Consider the following 19,973-nt stretch of genomic DNA (forward strand, 5'->3'; position numbering starts at 1 on the left):
AATTACAGAAGAAATCAACACTTTCAGAAATCACAGTATGAAAAATCGGCATGCTCGACTAAAAAAAAGCATGCCGACTAAGTACCTTCGGAGCTCAGTCCATGAACAATCGGCATACAAAACATGCCGATAAAACTTAGTCGGCACGCTCGACAAGAACCTAAGCATGCCGACCAAAAATAGTTTTTCGCATTTACAGTCGTCTTGTTCGAAAATGCACCACACTCACGACTAATAGACAGTCGTCATCTTATTTTTAAAAAACCATGACGACCAACACAAAATTTGATACAGGAAAACTTGTTTTCAGGGAGTTATTAATCACTAGTCATCAAGGTTTAGGGATGAAGACCATGACGACCTTGTAAATGTTACTTTCAGAAATAAAACTCTTTGGAAAGTCGTCACGCTATTCATCTACAACCTTGACGACTTAAAATAAATATGAAAAGTCATCATGCTCGACGAAGAGATACCATGACGACCGTGTAACTGCAATTCAACAATTTAGATTTTTCCGAAATAATATACCATTCAAACAACAAAACAAAATACTAGATAGAGTTTAAAAGAATTAATCAACAATAAACAAATACTAATCGACAATTTCTTTTCATTTGAAATCGATGAAATATTGAGAAGGGAAAAATAATTGATCATTAGATTGATAAAGAAGGAGGAGGAAAGGAATAAGGTTTGGAATAAAAATTAAAAAGGGAATAGTTTTAGTTATTAGTAGGGGGAAGATAATCAGGTAACTTCGTACACATCAAAGTAGAGAACAAAAGTTGAATATCCCAATTAATGTGATATACCTGAATTTGGCCAGTAAAAAAGAAAAAAAGAGTAGCTTTTAATATTTCGACTAGATTACGCCGAAAAGTCATTTCTTTATGCGATATCCAAACACCCTCGTATCTCCAAGCAAATGAACTACAGGAGGCATCAAGTAGGATTCAACGGTTACATTCGTTGATTTTCCCCGCCAGTCATAATTTCCCAAGCTCCCCAAAAGCAAGCTCAAACCCGAATTTTATACACTACATGGAGATGGATCTATCAAACCCTAAATTTCTAGCAGCAATCGATATGGGAAGCAATTCTTTCAAATTGTTAATAGTCAGAGCAGAATCAAATAGAAAATTCTTAGTAATCGATCATTTCAAAGAACCTGTAGTTCTCGGCCGAGGTATGATTTCAAATTCATCATCTATTTCCCCAGAATCAATAACCAAAGCAACTTTAGCATTAAAAAAATTCAATCAAATATTACAGAAAAACCACATAATTTATCAAACACAAATTGTTGCCACTTCAGCTGTAAGAGAAGCAGTGAATAAAAGTGAATTTTTATATAAAATTAAAGAGAAATCAGGGTTTATTGATGATGAAATCAGGGTTTTATCTGGTGTGGAAGAAGCTAGATTTGTTTATATGGGGATACTTCAGTTTTTACCTGTTTATGATAAAACTACTTTAGCTATTGATATTGGTGGTGGATCTACTGAATTTGTTATAGGGAAGTCTGGGAAAGTGTTCTTTTCGATTTCTTCAAAACTAGGGCATGTTAGTTTAACTGATGAATTTGTTAAGGGGGAGAAAATGATTGTTAATATGCGGAATTATATTCGTTCGGTTATTTATGAATCTGGACTAGTTGAGAAAGTTAAAGAAATTGGGTTTGATATTGCTGTTGGTTCTTCTGGAACTATTAAGTCGATTGAAAAAGCTGTTTCTTTGAGGTATGGTTGTGATTTGAGTGGTTCAGTTGTGCCAAATGGTGGGGAATTTAGTAGAGATTGGAAGTTTAATAAAGAGGAATTGGTTGGTGTTGTTGAGAAGTTGTGTGAAGGTGGAGACGATGATGAGGAGATTAGGAGAAATGGTTTTTTTAAGAGACGATCGGAGTTTATACTTGCTGGAGCTGTTTTGTTGTTGGAGATTTTTGAGATTCTTGGGATTAAGGAATTGGAGGTTTCGGAGTATGCTTTAGGAGAAGGAGTTATTGCGGAAACACTTGCGAGTTGTTGTGAGGATTATGATATTAAAGCAAATGCTAGGTGGCTTTCTGTTACAAAACTCGCGACGAGGTTTAATACTGACAAGAGAATGAAATTAGCTTCTCTCTCTGTGGGGATTGCTAAGGTACTACTCAACTTTTATCCTTGATGTTAACTTGGTCTAACTCCTGCAATTATTTACCTGTTTTGGTTTGCATGAAAAGAAGCACAGGAAGCTTTTCTCACTACTTGCGAAATCTTACAGGAAATGTTCAAGGGTTTAAGAAAAAGTGATGAGCTTGCTAATCATCAGTTTTTGGACACAGTCTCATTGGATGAAAAAGATCTTGAGTATCTGGAAGCTGCTTGTTTGCTTCATAACATTGGATTGTTTATTGGTAAAAAGGGGTATCATAAACATTCACATCGTATTATCAAGGTAAGTTTCCCTCACTGATTAGAAGCTCCAGTTACGTCAATGGATAAGATTTCTGTTATTCAACCTTTGGCATGAGTAAGAGAATCTCCTTTTCTGAACAGAACGGTGAGCAACTTCATGGTTATAGTACTGAGGAGGTAGAGGTATGCTACTTATCTTTGAGTACGCTTCTTATGTTTTCTGATATTGGTCTATCAGACTTCGCACTTTATGCTGACTGATGTTTATATATCTGCAGTTAATAGCACTACTTGCAAGACATCATCGAAAGAAGTTTCCAAAATCTACTCAAGGTTCTCTTGAAGGGTTCCCGAAGGAGGTCACCTATTATGTCTTTTAATCTTTGTATTGTGCTTCAGTATATTGTTGCTGACAATTGTTAGGTTTACAAAGGAGTTTGTCTTATAGTACTAATTTATTTATATTGCTATTTCAGTTGAAAGAAAAATTCAAAGTCCTCTGTGCGATTTTGCGAATATCAATTGCGGTTCAGCATTGCAAGTTAACGACCTTTCATGGATTGGAAACTTCAAACTGTCAAGAAGGTTTCGAACTGGTGTGCGCAAAACTTGAAAATCTACGAAGTAGTTGCACTGGCAGATGGCAAACAGTTCCTTTGTTTACCTTTTTCATGAAAATCATCTTTTTAGCAGTTAAGCTAGTATTAGGTATTGCCACTACCTGAGGGGAGTTTTCTGTTATCAGTTAAACATTGCTGTCCAGGGTTGACACTATCGGTTCTTGACAGGTGTTTAATGAGAAAAGCGGTCAATCTCTGCCTCCTGGTGAAGTAAAACTTTCTGCAGAGAATGTGGAGGCTGAACTAAAGTCAGAATTGAATTATTTTCAAGAGGTGAACAGATATAACTTTTTTTTTACATAATGATGGACAGTAAATTTTCAACCGAAATCAAGTTTAGAACAAAAATTCTGCTAATGTCAAATTTGTTTTTGCCTTTCTTCTTCAGGTAGTTAAAATGAAATTACTAATTGCAGTTCCACCGAGCTCGTAAAAACCATCAGCATTATGTACATATACTTCGAAACAAATACTTGTATTGTGTTGTCTTACTCAACTTTGAAAGTCTTTCTTCAGAGGCCAATAAGCAAGTTCAGGTGAGAAGTTTTACAATTACTACCTCCGTTTTAAAAAAAATGAGATTATCTATGTAATAATTACTAATTCAGGTACATAACAACCCGTTAATTTTTTATTATTATTTTTCTTGATTGTAGAACCTCTTATACTGAGGACATAAATCAACTCTAGCGACTGATGTTTTGATTCTCTACGGCACTGCTTGTATCCAGCAAAAAACCCGCAAATGCTAGAATTCGCCGCGGAACCGATTTGCAGGTGCTTGATAACCATAGTTTACTGCGAAAAACCCAAAAAAATAGGCAAAGTTCACTGTGAAAATTCACAGATCTTAAATCAGGTTGGATTCCACTGAAATCTGCATTTGCAGCTATGGATACAAAGCTGAGATGTTACTTGAACTTGTAAGCTTATGTTCCGATGTTGTTTGTTGTTGCTGTTTATGTTGTACTCCCTCCGTTTCTGGAAAAGAGTAACTATCATTTTTTTCACCAATGAAAAAGTGATAGTAACTCTTTTCCAGAAACGGAGGTAGTACATGTGTAACAGGTGCTGCTGTATCATAATTCCAAGTGTATATATATCTCACATGAATGGAAAATATAGATCTGTTGCTTGATTAAAGATTGACACAGAGAGGGAGAGGTCTGAACTCCGGGGTGATGTTAGATTGCCTGATGAAGTTCATCTTCCCCCTTTCCAGTTGTACAACTTCTTCTCTGTGTATTGTCGTAGGTAAAGATGATAGAAGACAGTGGTCTCAAAAGAAAAAAGTTGTTCTTTCAATTTAATTCCTGTATGAAGCTGATTGATAAATTAAGACCCTTTTCTCTGATCTTCTTTACGACTGGGATAGATTTCATCTTCAAGAATGACCATTACCACTGCAAGTAAGATGATAAATCATCCATTCCCACAGCAGAATTACCATGCATGGAGTTTCCCAGTTAAGGGTGTCAGCCAAGTGTAAGAATCCCAAAATTTTAGAAGAACTTGGATGGAAATATAAATGTCCAGAAGGACTTTGTATAAAGTTTCGAAGGAGCTGTTAGGTAGGCAAAAGACCATTTTGACCCCAACAAAAGCTCCAACTGAAAGTGTGAGACAGAGAGAGTCAGAGAGAGAGAGAGAGAGAGAGAGAGAGAGAGAGAGAGTCAGAGAGAGAGAGATGGAGAGCTCAGTTGGTGTGCGTACAGAAGTAGAAGAAGAACGAAAACCTCTTCTTCAACAGCAACAAAATTCATACAGAAATTCCAACGAGCCAGAAGAAGAAGATAATTCATCATCATCACTCATAACAATTGAACAACCAGAAGAAGAAATTGTAAAACCCATCATCTCTAATGATCAAAATCAACGTCTGGTGTCTCTTGATGTCTTCCGAGGTCTTACTATTGCGGTAAAACACAAACCCGTACTTCAATTTTCTAAGTTTATTTCAATTTCTACTCAAAATTTCACTTCAAATTTACTTTATTCTTCTTAGTTCAGTATAACTTACATTCAAAGATAGTCAACATGACTTTTAGACTTTGAACTTTCCCTTCTGAACAGTTAATGATTTTAGTTGATGATGCTGGAGGTGCGTTTCCATCCATAAATCATTCTCCGTGGTTTGGTGTAACACTTGCTGATTTTGTCATGCCATTTTTCCTCTTTGGTGTTGGTGTTTCTATCACCTTTGTTTTTAAGGTACCTCCAAACATTTTTTTTTAGTCATACATTGATTTGGCATTCTATTTGGTTTGTGATGTACTTTTAACATCATGTAGAGAATACCTAACAAAAAGACTGCAACTGAGAAGGTTATCACAAGGACAATTAAGCTATTTCTCTTGGGTTTGGTGCTACAAGGTACTATATGCATTTTAAAGTTTTTAATGCTCATATAAGATAAGATGTTCCATGACATTTGTTCTTGTGGCTGACAAGATTTGGGTATGGTGTTACAAGAAAAGCATCATGTTGATTTGGTTTATTATTGTTGGTTAAGAGTTAAGACTGAATTCATTTATGTAATTGTTGTGTTGTTTGTTGGGATTTGACACTGGAACTACTTCTTTACGTAACTTTAGGTGGATACTTCCACGGGCGCAATCATTTGACATATGGGGTTGACATAGAACGTATACGATGGCTAGGTGTACTACAGGTATGATTCTTAACTATGTGAGCTTCGTTCGAGTGTTTCTATTGGCATTTGCAGTTTATGTGTGGTGTTAACAGTTCTTTCTAACACTCGGGAATCGAAAATTCTGTTTGTATTTTCAGAGGATAGCGATCGGATACTTTGTAGCTGCCATTTCAGAAATATGGCTTGTTGGTAATGGTCTAGTGGATTCTGCATTGTCATTTGTGAAGAAATACATCATCCAATGGTTTGTAAATGAGGTTTTCGATTGACTTGGTGCTTCAGATTCAGGGAAGAAGGTGCTAATGTTTACTTTTCTGTACAGGATGTTGGCCGTCTTACTTTGCTCTTTGTACGTTGGTTTGCTGTGCGGACTTTATGTTCCTGACTGGGAATTTAAAAGTCCAAGCACAAATTCCAACTCATCAGTGGCAAACTACAGCTCTGGCAATCAAATGGTGAGCAATAATCTCCACAAGTACTTTAGAAGATTAGTTAAATTAGTCAAATAATTATTTGAAGATGATTGTCTTTGAGTTTGGGATATCTACAAATCAAGTGACGGGTACCTTTATGTCAACAGTGCGAGTCTTGAACTTACCACTGTTCCTTTTTGGATTCTTGCAACATATGTTTATGATGCAAGGTTTATTTAATGTGATTCACTCATGTTTGGGTCTACCTCTTTGTGGTTATTAGGTGAATTGTAATGTGAGAGGAAGTCTTGAACCTCCTTGTAATGCAGTTGGTTTAATTGATCGGATTCTTCTGGGTGAAAAGCACCTCTATCAGCGCCCTGTATATCGAAGGACAAAGGTTATTTTTATTCTCTTTTCTTTGTGAAAGATAAAAATTTAGTCTTTCAGAATCACAATTTCATTATCTTTCCCTATTTATTGATTTTGCAGGAATGCAGTCTAAACTCTCCAGATTATGGGTCACTTCCACCAAACTCACCTGGGTGGTGCCTTGCTCCATTTGACCCAGAGGGCATCTTGAGGTTAGTCATATGCATTCTGAAGTGAACATTTTATGCCTTATGGAGTTCCTACTAAACTGAATGAAACCAGATATTATCATGTTTACCTGAGTAACTTCAAGTCTGTGATCTTCTTGTGTTGGAGCAGTTTGTTACCATCTGATGTTACAACATGTAAAAATTACTTTTTCGCAATTCATTTCATTTGTGTATCGACGTTTGCTTTCTAATTACCTTTTTGTGTTGATAAATATTTAGTTCATTGATGGCTGCAGTAACTTGTTTCGTTGGGCTGTACTATGGACACATAATTGTGCATGTTAAGGTATTACAGTTATCTGGTTGTGTACAAAGCATGTTTTTCTTTTAAATATGAGATTATCTAGTTTGCATTACAAAATTGCTGGAGTCTTCAAGATTTGTGGTGTAAAAAATGTGTGACTATTTTGTTGTCCGACTTAAACCAACTTTTCAACCTTAACTTACACGAGGTCTTATTTGTACAGAATCATACACAGAGGATGCTCTTCTGGTCTGCATCTTCCTTGCCGATACTTCTAACCGGATATGTCATGGATGTGCTAGGCATGCCTGTGAGTAAACCATTGTACACACTGAGCTATATGTGCATCACATCAGGAGCATCTGGACTCATCTTGACCATGATTTATTACATTGTGAGTTCAAGTCTACCAAAACCATTACTGGTTTCATTTAAGATTAGATAATTAATCATCTAATTATGTGCTAATCTGTAAGCATTACATGTCTTGATAAGTGAACCTTTATATCACCTACCAATCTTTTGACGTAAAAAGGATTTTGTTTGTGCAGGTTGATGTCAAAAAATACAGAAGACCAACTTTGTTGTTGCAGTGGATGGGGATGAATGCTCTCATTGTTTATGCTTTAGCTGCATGTGAACTATTTCCTGCACTCATTCAAGGATTATATTGGCGCTCGCCTGAAAACAACCTTGTATGCATCTGATTCCTTGTTAATTAGCTCTTTTAATTTTTTTCTCTGGTTAAAAGCTCACTTAATGCCAGTTTTTCCCTGTTCAAGTTCACGTATTATCCAGTTATATTAAATGGATTATTTGAATTGCAGGTCAATGGTACAGAATCATTATTGCAGATGGTATTTCAATCTAAGAGATGGGGTACTCTAGTTTTTGTATTGGTTGAGATTGTATTTTGGTGTCTTTTTGCAGGTTACCTCCACCTAAGAGGCATATATGTAAAACTATAGCCTGTTGTTGCTATACTAACCACATGTATATAATGCCCTTACATGTAATGAAAATACAGTCTTCTCCAAAAACACTGATTTGTTTAAGTCTGTATTTTTTTCATAGAAATCTTTCATCCTGGGTATTGTGTAACTGGCACAGAATGTATGCCATGGTCGGAAGCTTGTTTACCCCTTACCAAGATTTTGTGTGTGTGCCCGATACATGAATTTCTGGCTATGCCCTAGAATGCAGTTCGATCTCTTTTATGTTGCTCAGATATATACCTCTTTAAGGGGAGATAGATGAGCTTCCTGGAGCAGCAGGCTTTCAGGTTGTAATGTGGACAGCTTTCCGGGTCGGGAGGCTGATGCAGTGACAAAATCAATGGCCTGCCATGCGCTAGCTTTAAGTTTCAGATAGTTATCTTTATTCTTACAGGTCACTGCATTATTAGGATAAAATACCAGCATGTATAAGGTGGTCATGGTCCTCACATACACACCTTCAAGTTTCTTTCATTACTGGTGCTGACACATCAACCTCAAGGATTTCCAAATAGTCTAATTGCTTCGCCCAAAAGTTAACAGAGATTCTCATCCAGCTGAACAAGAAAAGGTGGAAGAATGATACTTCAGTAGGATAGCCAAGTTACATGGTTAAAGATTTAAGCTGCATGATGAACACTTTCCCCTGTTTCCATTTCTTTTCTTCCTTTATGAGATGCTTTTCTCATGCCTTTACACCCTCCCTCAGAAATGAATCCTTTTCACTGAACCCTATAAATAATCATACTTCACCTAGTGCTGCCCAATTTCACCACAAGACATTACTCACTTTTGCTCCTTGCATCAACTGACGACTGACTTCAGCCAAAACTCGGCTTATCTAATGGCATCCAAGAAAGAAAATACCCAAACTACGACCACGCACATGAACGACGACCAAGAAGAAGGTGAAACTGAAAGATCATCGAATATCGAAGCTACACGACAATCCCATATCGGAAAAGCCATTGCACAAAGAGCACTTTATGGGTCTAATCGTCGTAGAATTGGAAGTAGAAAGGGGGTGAAAAATGACACTGCCCGTTCGTCGTCCAGCAGGTTAAGTAAGGTCTCATTCGCTGATAACAGTTAACACGGGCAGGTAGTGCATTTAACCTAGTTGTAGTTTGTATATGAAGCCCTATTAGAATAACTAGTTTTTCACCCGTGCGATGCCCGGGTCTGTTTCTCACATATGAGATGTTAGGGATTCACGTTGTGCAATATTTTTACGTTGCTTAAGTCTTTTTTTATGTATATTATGGCATTTTTTAAAAAAATTTAGGAGATGATATTTATTTTTCTCTAATATATTCTTGAGTAGAAGCGTAATAGAGATCCCAATACATCGTAGTATTAAAAAAAATCCTCATTTGGCTGCTTGATTTTCTTTTTATAAATCCCATCTCGAATATTTTATGTGATTAGATTTATTAACATAAGACGAATATCAGACAGTGATTTCTTTCCATAGCTTAATGGATTTTTTCTAAAAAAAAGTTTCTCTACATAAATCTAAAAAATAGTTACGTTCAAATTATTAAAAACATAAAATAAATTCAAATTTAAAGAACATAAAGAGAATATAATCAAACAGGATTTGGGGAAAAAAATATAGAAATAATTGTAAGGAACATATTTGCATAGTGCATTGGAATATCTTTAAGTTCTTCAGTAAAATTGAGTTTACTTGGGAATATTTTCATCATACCTGATAACCTGACTGATACGGTGTTTTCACCGATGAAGTGCAATCTTGGATTTCTAGGGACACGCTGATATATCCTGTTGAAAATCGATACGTTAAGTTTGTAATGACTATTATATCTTGTAATTTTTCATACCGACTCTTAAAGATAATTGCATGAGAATGTATATTTCCGGATGTACACACGGGGATTATAAGGCATAAGCCCGTGAATTATATATATATTGAATAAATCCGAATTATGAGTCACACATGTGATTAATCTATGTGTACACAATAATTATGTGGTGATTAATATTTTAAGTTTATTAAGTGTAATAAATATTATAAAACGCATATTTTGATCAAGATTCCATATTTGAAGAGAGTCCATAATTGTACATAACAATGTGTACATAAACTCCATATATATTGAGTTAATTTAAACTCATGAATTCGTGTGAATTACAATTTCATGTGTATTTTAAATTCGTGGATATATTGCATTCATGTAATTATTTTGTACAAGTATGTGTATTCAAAATTCTTAGATAATAAAGTGATTGTGTGTTTCATTTATTAATATAAAATTGACATCAAACAACACTATTTGTTCTAGTCTAATTGGTTTATTTATTTTCCTTTTCTTTGCACACTTCTAAAAACAATTTTACATGGATATGCTTAAGATTTCGAGATAAATCACTAAGCCCGATACAAAAAGAAACTATTATTAATCCTTAAGCTATATACGGGTATATACTTTAATAAGATCCCTAAATAAAAAACTATTGATGATCTAGGTTTCATTTTACTAACCAGGGTATCAAATTCATGCAATTTGTAGGAATGTGTGGTTCGGTTACTAATTCAATACCTTCACGACAAATTCAGATTTAATTTTAACTTTCAACTTGAATCAAAATTAATTGATAAAACAACGCGCGGGTACTATAATATTTAAGTGGATGGCAATATATCCTTGTTAAGAATAATGAAATATTATTGAATGTGTACGATGCAACGTATACTTGTTTAAGATAACAATCTATATCATTTTGTATGATGATTTTTTTTTTTCCAAATATATTTGTATATGAGTGTGTGTGTATATATAAGTGTATCCTTGATCTAACCAAAAGAAGTGTCTATATATGTATTTTAAAATTATATGATAGACCCTAAATAATAAGGACCCACAAACTAATATTGCTGAGAGAGTGTAAGAATGCCGCTAAATTATAAATTCAATTCGTGTATTAAGTGAGTGAAAGTATTATATAAATATGGAGTATTACTTGAGTGACTTTAAGTGTACCCGTGAATTTGTAAAGTGACTTATATAAAATGTTTATTATTTTGTATGTGTGAATTTTGCAGTGAATAATACTCTAAGTTTATTAATTTTAAAGTATAAGTAACATGATAAATTTTGATTATAAAATATTTATAAATTGTCTACCCATCTGTGAGTTCACTTGAATATATACGTATTTAAATTTAGGATTGTATGATCTCATATGCAATGCACCTGGAGGTTTCAAGGTCCAAACTTGATATAACTGGTTAGTAGATCAGCTACCTGCTACATTAAGTGAAGTCCCATATTCCTGCAAATGGGTGCAGTTTGTCCCACCAAAAATTCAATACTTCATGTGATCAGTTGCCCAGAATGCCATCCTTATAGTAGATAACTTACTAAGAAGAGGATGTCAAATCCAATCAACCACTTGTGCTCTTTGCAATTCTTTCCCAGAATCTGTAAACCATCTTTTGCTACATTGTGAGTACTCTCACAAAGTTTGGTCTTATTTTATAAATGGTTACAACATTAGATGGGTGCAAGGAGGTACAGTTTCCATGCAACTGCAAGCATGGAAATTTGGAAGAGGAAGAAATAAGGGAAGGAAGTTATGGCCTCTGATCATTTTCACAACGTGTTGTTCACTTTGGAATGAGAGAAGCCGAAGAGTAATGGCTCACAAGAGACCCAAAAGTGTAGCAGAGACACTCATTGAGATTAAGAATCTCATATACATCTGGGGGGACATCAAAATTGGTTCTTTGCAATCTCTTTTAGATACTTGATCATTCATTGGAAAGTTATTCTTGACTCTAGATAATAGAAAGATTTTGTAACAGAAAGAACTGGTTATGGGCCTAGAGCCTAACCATTTGTACAAACTAAAATGGGGGCCCTTGGGCCTTATTACATTTTTTCTTTTATATATCAACCTTTTCAGTAAAAAAAAGGATAATCTAGGATTGCACATATACTGAGCGTATGTCGAGCGCATTTACACCTTTAAGTTTCCGTGAATTATAATGTTGTGCACTTTTAAAAGAAGTAAACTATCTGGGTTCATTTTAGTTTATTGGAGTATTATTATTTCTTTGGTATTCAATTTAAATTATGTTGTGTATTTTTAAAACTCGTAAATTATCTGAGCTCATGTTAATTATATAACATCAACAGTTCCATGTGTTCCCGATTATAATTATTTCTTTGGTACTCGGTTTGAATTCGTATTTATTTCGTACTCGGTTTGAATTTGATCTGTATTTCCCGCACAATTGGTGCATCTTTTGCATGGCATAATAAAATCAACGCAGTACATAAAAGAGCGGGGCAATACTTTAGTGTTGTCAAAGCTGTTCCGATCAATTTTGGCTAAATTGTCAAACATCTTTACAGGCAAACATTAGCGGTACCAAACCAGATTTCCCACTTTCAAGAGAAAAACAACAAATAAATTTCCCACTTCCCTTTACAATTAGTAAGAGACTTCACTAATATTTAGTAGTGGTGCTGCAGTTCGCAACGTTACAGTAGAAGGAATATCCCATATATGATCCATCGCACCACACCTAAATATTTACAATGCGAAAATCTGACCAAGAACGCAAACAGTAAAATATAATTCCTTATATATATGTATCTTGTAATGACAACATAATGAAGGGGCGAATCTGTGGATATGATGACTTGTACTCGCCTACCACTAAGAAGAGCATTGGGATGACTTTTCCATGCAGCCCATGCATAGCTGATTAATAGACATGAAGGTAAAATTTAAATAAATCATTGTCCAAAGGATTAGTGTGTGCAGAATTACAACCTAATAATCCACATACCCATTTTATCAAGCGGTTCCATGATTGTGGATATTCCTGGAACTCACAAAACAATTGCAAATGATTGCATCTATATCAGAGTATTCATTTTCTCTGACTAAATTCAGAAATTTGTGAATAGTTTGGATTTACAAAGCTTGTAAATATGATATCAACAAAAACCGTAAAATGAGCAGCTATTACATTTTTTTAAGGGAAACTGCAATTCCAATGTGGTTTGTCTGGAATACTATAGAGGAAAGAGTATGTTGTTGATTGCGTACCTTCATTGTTCATTATTTACTGAGTTTCCGAGCTTTAAAATTTGACACTGGAATGAACAACGACGTGTGTCTTCCAATGATAGCAAAGTGAACAATCAGCGGCTTCGAATCTGGTCCTTGAACAAAAAAAAGTAACTCAAGCATAATAAAAAAAATAAAAATACATGAACACGTATATCACAATACTAAATAGTGACGTGCATAATCCATGTTTTTTGGTTTCGCTATAGATAATCATATATGTTTAAGATATGACCAGCACGTGGAAGAAAAAGCTTAGCACGCAACATTCTCTCACAATCCTTTTTGATACTGAAGCTGATTAATGGTTGGTCTTGTTGCAACTTTGTCCAAGCAATTACAAATCCAGTGAAATAAAAGAAACTTTAAATTTATACCACGATGAGTTGTATAACTGAGTTGGGTTCACATAAGCTGTGGGGAAGAAAAAATTAAACAGTTAAATACCAAGATTCAGCCATGTGTGCCATAACTATTTTCTCATCGATGTCGTGTATAGTAACTCGCAATTGCAATTCACGCCAATTTTTAGATCCACGGTTAGATAAAAGAGGTTCTTCCAAATTAGAGAAGCCCATGCAAGAAAAAGCATAGACGGTTTCAGGAAAAAAAAAATATACACACAAAAAAAACTGTTTGTGGAGAAGTGATGCAACAAATTTAACTGTAACACACTTAATTAAAAGCGCAGCTGAAACAATTGGTGGCCCGCTACCTGCTCCATAGAAACCAGCAGCTGAAACAAAATCAGGGAGAGTAGTAGTTCATTTATGCCCAGAAAAAACAATATGGATATATAAAATTTAACTAAAGCACAGTATCAAAGACTAATGAGCCCTGTATTATACACAAAGCTCCACCATTACCGTCTACCCATTATACGCAACAAGAAAAGCAGAAACCACTGCTGGTCTGCACTCCATAACCTAAGATTTGTATCAGATAAAAAATAACTTCAATTCAGAAAGAAAATAAATAAATAACTTCAATCCAGATAGGTCTGCACTCCATAACCTATCTCTTTTTTCTTCAACCCTGCAATTCCGTAGTTTCTTGCTCAGTAAAAGAGGTGAAAAACAAAAGAAAAAGAAGGGAAACAACTTTTAATCAGGTGTGGCTCTTTCCGTCTTACATGTTATATACGAAGATTTTGAAGAGATGTTGATTCACCGATTTCATACATGCTAAAATCTATCAGAGATTCCCATTAAAATAACATTCAACGGCTTGAGAATACCTGCAAAGAAACAACGGCTCGTGAATCAAATAACAAAATAAAAAATCGGAGAAAAGAAGAAAAAAAAATGCCGCCATTAGAAGAGAAAGACGACGTCGAAAGATGGGGCTTGGCTTATGCTCAATGCTTTATATAAAGAGACAAATTACCCATAAGTAAAAAGATTTGTTTCGAAAAATTATTACACAATATCTAAAAGATCATCTAAGATTTTTATATTTTTTGCTTGATGCATTTACCTATCATGTTAATTTTAGAAATCTCAAGCAATGAAAATCACGGGCTTACCTATTTTGCTAGTTTTTTACTAATGTTATTTTACCTTAAATTAACCTTCTTTTAGAACACATATCAAATTTGCCATATTTACCCAAAAGAAAAAAGGAAAAGAATTATTATTTTATGGAACGAACATTAAGTTAGCACAAATAATATTGAAATCTCATTCATTTTTGTCGGTGAATTTTTTTTTCTTTGTTCTTAGCTTTATTGTTTTTTTTTTCTTGGTTCATAAGTTTGCTTTAATCATGTACTAATACCTCCACCATTTTATATTAATGATTATGTATTTTGAATATTGGGCAGGATTATTAATCAAAAAAAAAGTACAGAAGAAGAAGCGTTTCTACCTGCAGGTTAGCATCCACCTTTTTTCATTGTGTATTTTATTTGTAAATTTTGATTATTGATTTTTTAGTTTCAATTGAATAGTAATTAGACTTAGTTTAATTATCAACAATATAATTATACAATATTGTAATCGGACATTGGACATTATTATTATTATTATTATCGTTTTTCTGTGGTTGATTTAATTTTATGATAAAATCATGATGAATAATGCATGTTTCTTGTGATGAATTCGTGATGATAGTATTATTATTTTTTTTATGATTGAATATAGCAGATTTCTTTTATCTATTTTCGGAATGTTATGATATTTTATTATATTTTAGTTATTTTAGTTATTTATTTTGTTCGTTGTGATTGGTCGAAAAAATATATTGTGGGGAAAGTATTTTTGTCGGCTATTGTTGTCTAAAATACTGTAATACTACCAAAACAAGAAAATAAGGTGGGGCCAGAATCAACCAGAAGCTCCGGTTACCCACGTCGCTCGAAAAAACTCTATTTTTATATAGAGAATTCTATTGAAGAAGATAAGATCATTGTATGGATTTAGTGTATGGATTAAATTAAAAATTAAGTCTAATAACTGTACTTGTAAATACTATGTATTAAGCAATATATAGGAACTTCGAGACAAAAAAGCATCATTGCATTTGAATAGTTGAGAATTTCTGTATTGGTGCAAGAACATTGTGGGTTTTGGGGAGCAAAAGGTTGGTGAATGAAAATTCATCACTACATAGTTACAACTGTATATAATCGACTGGCATCAAACTCTTCACCTACAAGAACCCAAGGCCATCCACATTCAAGCCTTCACCTCCCATCATTGGACAATCAGTAGCATCAAGCTCAAACTGCCCATAACAGGAAACAGAACGTCTTCGTTTTCTACAGAAGTCATGTCCATCCTTCTGCCATCTTTCTTTCAACTTCTCTGAAATTATAGGAGATTCATGAGTATTCCCAGCAGTAAAGCTCTGAGCGATACCATCTGAATCTTCCACTTCAGGTAGAATCAATGAATCTGATGGACTATCGTTAATGACATCAGTTAAATCATGTGAAGACGATCTAGGAAATTCCTTAATGCTAGATAATACCATAGATAATCCTTGACATGCAACTTCTAAGCGCTCTGTTCCAACTGACTCAGCAAGAAGTGTTGAAACCATAGACTGCAACGTCTGAACTTTCTCTCCATGTTCCATATCTGAAGTAGCTAGATTAGATTTCATTGAAGAAGACAGGCTGAAAATACGCCAACGGTTGGGTAGATATTGGTCCGGAATGTTAAAACAGTTGTTTGTTGAGAGGACACGAAGAACATGTCTACAAACAATGCCAGAAAACTCAAACTGGCGGCAACTGCAGCTAATGTGGTCTTCAGTGGGGACCCAAATAACTTTGCACCCTCCATCTATCTGGCTATGGTGCCTCACATGAAAACAGCCTTCCTCCATCTGGAATGATGCATACTGTGGAGCTAAAACAAGCTCTTCTTGGAGTTTACTGAAAGCATAAGGTGAAAGAACATTAGCAGCATGTGATTCAATAGGTGATCCCGTTTTTAGATTTACTTTGCGGAGCTTTCTTTGCATTTTTTGTTTCATTCCCGCATGATCTCTAAACTCAGCAATAACCCCCACCTGCAGTATAAAAAATTGAATAAGGTAAGCTTTTAATCAGTAATATTAAGTTTGAATCAGGTCTAAAACTTTATAACCACCATACTTGATGTACAAATTGAGTAAGTTGAGACTGTGCGTTCAAGAAACATTGGATGAAGGTATTTATCGAGTCTGATTGGGCTGTGCTTGTCAATCCTGCGAAAAAACAACGCCTCAAGTATGATAATGCCCAGTACGACCTTAATGCATACAAGCTAACAACATGCTTATTCTCATGAAGCTGATATGCATCAACCATCTCCCGCCATCCCACCTCAAAGTCCTCCACTGTTTCCAAATTATAGAGCCGATGAAACTCAGCTTTCCAGTTATCATAGTGTGACCCAAGAAGTACAGAAAACCAATCTGAGAACTTAGAGATGATGTGCCAGATGCAAAAAGCGTGTTTGGTAGCCGGCAGTTCCGTGGCAATTGCCTCTTTCAGCCACATATTTTGGTCAGTCAAGATGGTTTGTGGAGCCTTCCCTTTCATAAATCCCAAAAATGCCTGCGAAAAATACAAGTATAAATTAGGCAAGAAAAGCATTTCGGATCAAACAAAAAATTTCACAGATATCTTTATCATCTTCAATGGACTATCCCTCACACAGTACATGCACTTCCCCGTCCCGGACTGTTAAATTAGTCCACAACTTCCTGACTACAGGATAGGGAAGAATCAAGATGGAAAGTTTACATGTCTAACCAAACTATACATATACATGTATTGAGCCTTTCTTACCTTTTCTTTCTATCTAGTTCAGGTTGATTGTGACCTGTCCGTACAATTGAATGAACTGACATTACGAATGAAGTATGATTCTAAAAAAGTAGATTACCTTCAACGCCCATGAGAAAGATTGCATATTCTCATCCCTTAGAAGTACACAACCAAAAAAACAGTTCATTCCATGATTGTCTACTCCAACCCAGATTCCTACAGACATATCATAGGCATCCAAGCGATGGGTTGTATCAAAAACCACAGCATCTCCAAAGGCCTCATATGATCGAAGAGATGAAGGATAAGACCAGGCAATGTGCTCTAATCTGTTATGCACATCAATCTTGTAGTCATATTTAAAGTCAGGACTTTCATCCTTGATGTTCTTACACATTGCAAGAAGGTCAATAGCATCATTATCTCGATCGACGTTTCTGAAAGACTGCAATAGGTTTCTTACATCTATCTCCGTAAAAGGTAAGCAGCCTAGCTTTAAACCTTTCTCTAGCTCCATTAATCTTAGCATTTGTCGCACAGACATCCCAGCTTTTGCAAACATGCAGATGCGACTCTTATCATCTGCGGATATGGTACAATACGCAGGAAGAAGACCCACTTCATTTGACTTCAATAGTTCGTGGTTATGCGTGTTACTAAAGCCTGTAATTCGCCACTCAGGGACATCAAAATCAGCCCTTTTAACTATCCGCATGTAGGCTAGACAACCACAACGGGACGATTTCCTATTCCTTTGTAGTTTTCCATCATCTGATGGTTTCATTTGTGGATAGCCACCACGATGGCAGGTAAAATCCCTCCTCGTTACTCCCCTCCCAACTCCATCTTTCCCTCTAGTACGATGACGTCTGATTGAAAAACCACATTGCTTTGCAAAGCTGCAGTAGAATTCATATGCAGCATCTTGAGAAACAAATCTTTGTCCAATAAATGGAACAAGGTTCACAGAAGTTTGATGTGATAAAATTGTGTTTTCGGGTATTTCCTCTACAGTACTAGCATCATCTGGCGACATATCTGTGCCATTCTCAGAAGTTTCCATCAACAGACTTGTTCCTTCCGACATTCTTTCCACAAAAGATAATTGAGACTTCAAATATAATACCTGAACACAACATGAACATTTCAGAACACAGAATATCAGCTTACAAGTATATGAAGCAACAGAGAAACTGTAAAACTTATCACAAGGCAGCCTCTCAGCCATGAAGTCCGATTTATATTATGAGACTTTAACATAGGCAAACATATGGACTAAACTGCATCCATGACAGCTTGGGGGAAAAAACTTACCTGAAACCAAACTGTGTCACAGTGCCTTCTGCTGGATCAGATAGAATGTTTTATGAATCAGCTACGCCTTTACAAAACTCTTATGCTTCACTGTAACCAACATTTTTGTCAGGAAAATACCTGGCCAACAATTTCGAAGAAAAGGAATTATAATTAATCTCTCACAAAGTAAGGACTGTTTTAGTTTTCCTATAAGTGGTCTTAACTGATACATAGATAAATGCGCAATTCCAGAAAAATCCCACAATGGCAACATCTACATGCTTTACCGCAGTCACATTAAGTGTTCACAATGGTTCGTACATACATTGAGGACTATGCAAAACACAAAATTCAATCGAAAATGGGGCAACACAGTACCAAATTTGAATCAAAATGGGGCATGCTTGAGAGCTAACTTCCTAGATGCAGTTTCCCCCAAATTAGTTGAATCCCTAGAAACTCCCAATACTTCATATGGATGCTTTCTAGTTGAAAAGGATTTTCCATTAAAAATAAAAATAAAACAAGAAGTTGATTCAAATCATGCCTAACGAATTATCCCAAATTACCAACAAAAATTGAAATTTTAATTTACAAATTAACTCAAAAACTAAAAATCCCTAACCCTAATTGAAATTCTATTGATCCAAAAAATCTCACATACCAGTTTGAAATTGTAAGCATTAACGACCAATAACGAATCAGGCGGGGGAAATGGAAGAGTGGGAGTAACGCGCATCCATGGAGTTAAAGATAATTGTTCATATGGTAGTTGAGCTATTGTGCGCTAAAACTAAATACAAGGTTATCAAACGCATACTTGATTTTTGACCGTTAGATTCTCCTGCTGACCACACAGTTTCCAATATAGGCCATTAGTGTGTTTTCACTTGAGAAATGGTCTGGGCCTGTAGCCTTTCTTAGTTCTTATTTTTAGTTTCATTTCAGTTACTCATTTAGGCTACTAGTTTTTCACCCGTGCGATGCACGGGTTATTTTTTATTGTTTATGAAATTTTGTATCCTTGTTTCAAAATTAATTTGATTAAAAATTGAAAAAATGTGATTAGAAAAACTAAAATAGAAAAGAGTTTATAAGATATAAAATACATAATAAACTAATATAAATTCATGCAATGGAAGAAAAGAGTAATGTGACGTCTTATGAGTCTATATACTATTATTCCAACTCCATAAATTAGCTAAAATTCTCCAAAGTTCGATATTCTTAGAGTTTATTAATCTCATTTCCTGTTTTTCAGAAATTCTCAAAACAGCCTTGACCTTTTGGTATAAATTCTTACATATGGTTTATCATGTGACTTTTCTTTTTTTGATGTATTATAAACTCCTACCGTAAATGGATATCTAGCTAGCAGTTCCTCGGT

At 35.1% G+C, this 19,973-nt stretch overlaps 3 protein-coding genes across 6 annotated transcripts; 2 read left to right on the forward strand and 1 right to left on the reverse strand.

Moving 5' to 3' along the window:
- Positions 1-875: 875 nt before the first annotated feature.
- LOC113346861 (putative exopolyphosphatase) lies at positions 876-4,382 on the forward strand. Of its 4 annotated transcripts, XM_026590398.1 has the most exons (8): positions 876-2,145; positions 2,266-2,439; positions 2,541-2,582; positions 2,678-2,758; positions 2,876-2,995; positions 3,188-3,292; positions 3,408-3,555; positions 3,676-4,382. In XM_026590398.1, the coding sequence occupies exons 1-7, from the start codon at positions 1,045-1,047 to the stop codon at positions 3,450-3,452; spliced, it is 1,668 nt and encodes a 555-aa protein (XP_026446183.1). In that variant the 5' UTR covers positions 876-1,044; the 3' UTR covers positions 3,453-3,555; positions 3,676-4,382. The 4 variants fall into 4 exon arrangements, with proteins under 4 accessions (XP_026446183.1, XP_026446184.1, XP_026446186.1 ...); XM_026590399.1 differs by lacking the exon at positions 3,676-4,382 and having other exon boundaries at positions 2,876-3,107; positions 3,408-3,445; XM_026590401.1 differs by lacking the exon at positions 3,676-4,382 and having other exon boundaries at positions 2,678-2,732; positions 3,408-3,428.
- Positions 4,383-4,419: 37 nt separating this feature from the next.
- On the forward strand, positions 4,420-7,971 carry LOC113346862 (heparan-alpha-glucosaminide N-acetyltransferase-like). Its single transcript, XM_026590402.1, has 12 exons — positions 4,420-4,937; positions 5,093-5,230; positions 5,311-5,392; positions 5,614-5,690; positions 5,810-5,916; positions 5,995-6,127; positions 6,369-6,485; positions 6,578-6,669; positions 6,907-6,973; positions 7,155-7,325; positions 7,483-7,626; positions 7,759-7,971. The coding sequence occupies exons 1-12, from the start codon at positions 4,548-4,550 to the stop codon at positions 7,897-7,899; spliced, it is 1,659 nt and encodes a 552-aa protein (XP_026446187.1). The 5' UTR covers positions 4,420-4,547; the 3' UTR covers positions 7,900-7,971.
- Positions 7,972-15,526: 7,555 nt separating this feature from the next.
- LOC113346863 (protein FAR1-RELATED SEQUENCE 11-like) lies at positions 15,527-19,384 on the reverse strand. Its single transcript, XM_026590403.1, has 5 exons — positions 19,251-19,384; positions 18,605-18,724; positions 17,409-18,416; positions 16,634-17,077; positions 15,527-16,548 (listed from the first exon to the last, which is right to left on the reverse strand). Exons 3-5 carry the CDS (start codon positions 18,375-18,377, stop codon positions 15,682-15,684), a joined length of 2,280 nt encoding a protein of 759 aa, XP_026446188.1. The 5' UTR covers positions 18,378-18,416; positions 18,605-18,724; positions 19,251-19,384; the 3' UTR covers positions 15,527-15,681.
- Between the last annotated feature and the right edge of the window lie 589 nt (positions 19,385-19,973).

This window comes from Papaver somniferum, chromosome 2, assembly GCF_003573695.1.
Source record: "Papaver somniferum cultivar HN1 chromosome 2, ASM357369v1, whole genome shotgun sequence".
NCBI lineage: Eukaryota > Viridiplantae > Streptophyta > Magnoliopsida > Ranunculales > Papaveraceae > Papaver > Papaver somniferum.

Bases quoted from the DNA above. Each gene is read 5' to 3' on its own strand.
- LOC113346861 (XM_026590398.1), top strand. From the start codon at position 1,045: ATGGAGATGGATCTATCAAACCCTAAATTTCTAGCAGCAATCGATATG. The intron at 2,146-2,265 runs GTACTACTCAAC...GAAATCTTACAG, and splicing joins TCTCTGTGGGGATTGCTAAG to GAAATGTTCAAGGGTTTAAG. The intron at 2,440-2,540 runs GTAAGTTTCCCT...TTTTCTGAACAG, and splicing joins ATTCACATCGTATTATCAAG to AACGGTGAGCAACTTCATGG.
- LOC113346862 (XM_026590402.1), top strand. From the start codon at position 4,548: ATGTCCAGAAGGACTTTGTATAAAGTTTCGAAGGAGCTGTTAGGTAGG. The intron at 6,486-6,577 runs GTTATTTTTATT...TTGATTTTGCAG, and splicing joins CTGTATATCGAAGGACAAAG to GAATGCAGTCTAAACTCTCC. The intron at 6,670-6,906 runs GTTAGTCATATG...ATAAATATTTAG, and splicing joins GACCCAGAGGGCATCTTGAG to TTCATTGATGGCTGCAGTAA.
- LOC113346863 (XM_026590403.1), bottom strand. From the start codon at position 18,377: ATGTCGGAAGGAACAAGTCTGTTGATGGAAACTTCTGAGAATGGCACA. The intron at 17,078-17,408 runs GTAATCTACTTT...TATTTTTCGCAG, and splicing joins CTTTCTCATGGGCGTTGAAG to GCATTTTTGGGATTTATGAA. The intron at 16,549-16,633 runs GTATGGTGGTTA...TTTATACTGCAG, and splicing joins TTACTCAATTTGTACATCAA to GTGGGGGTTATTGCTGAGTT.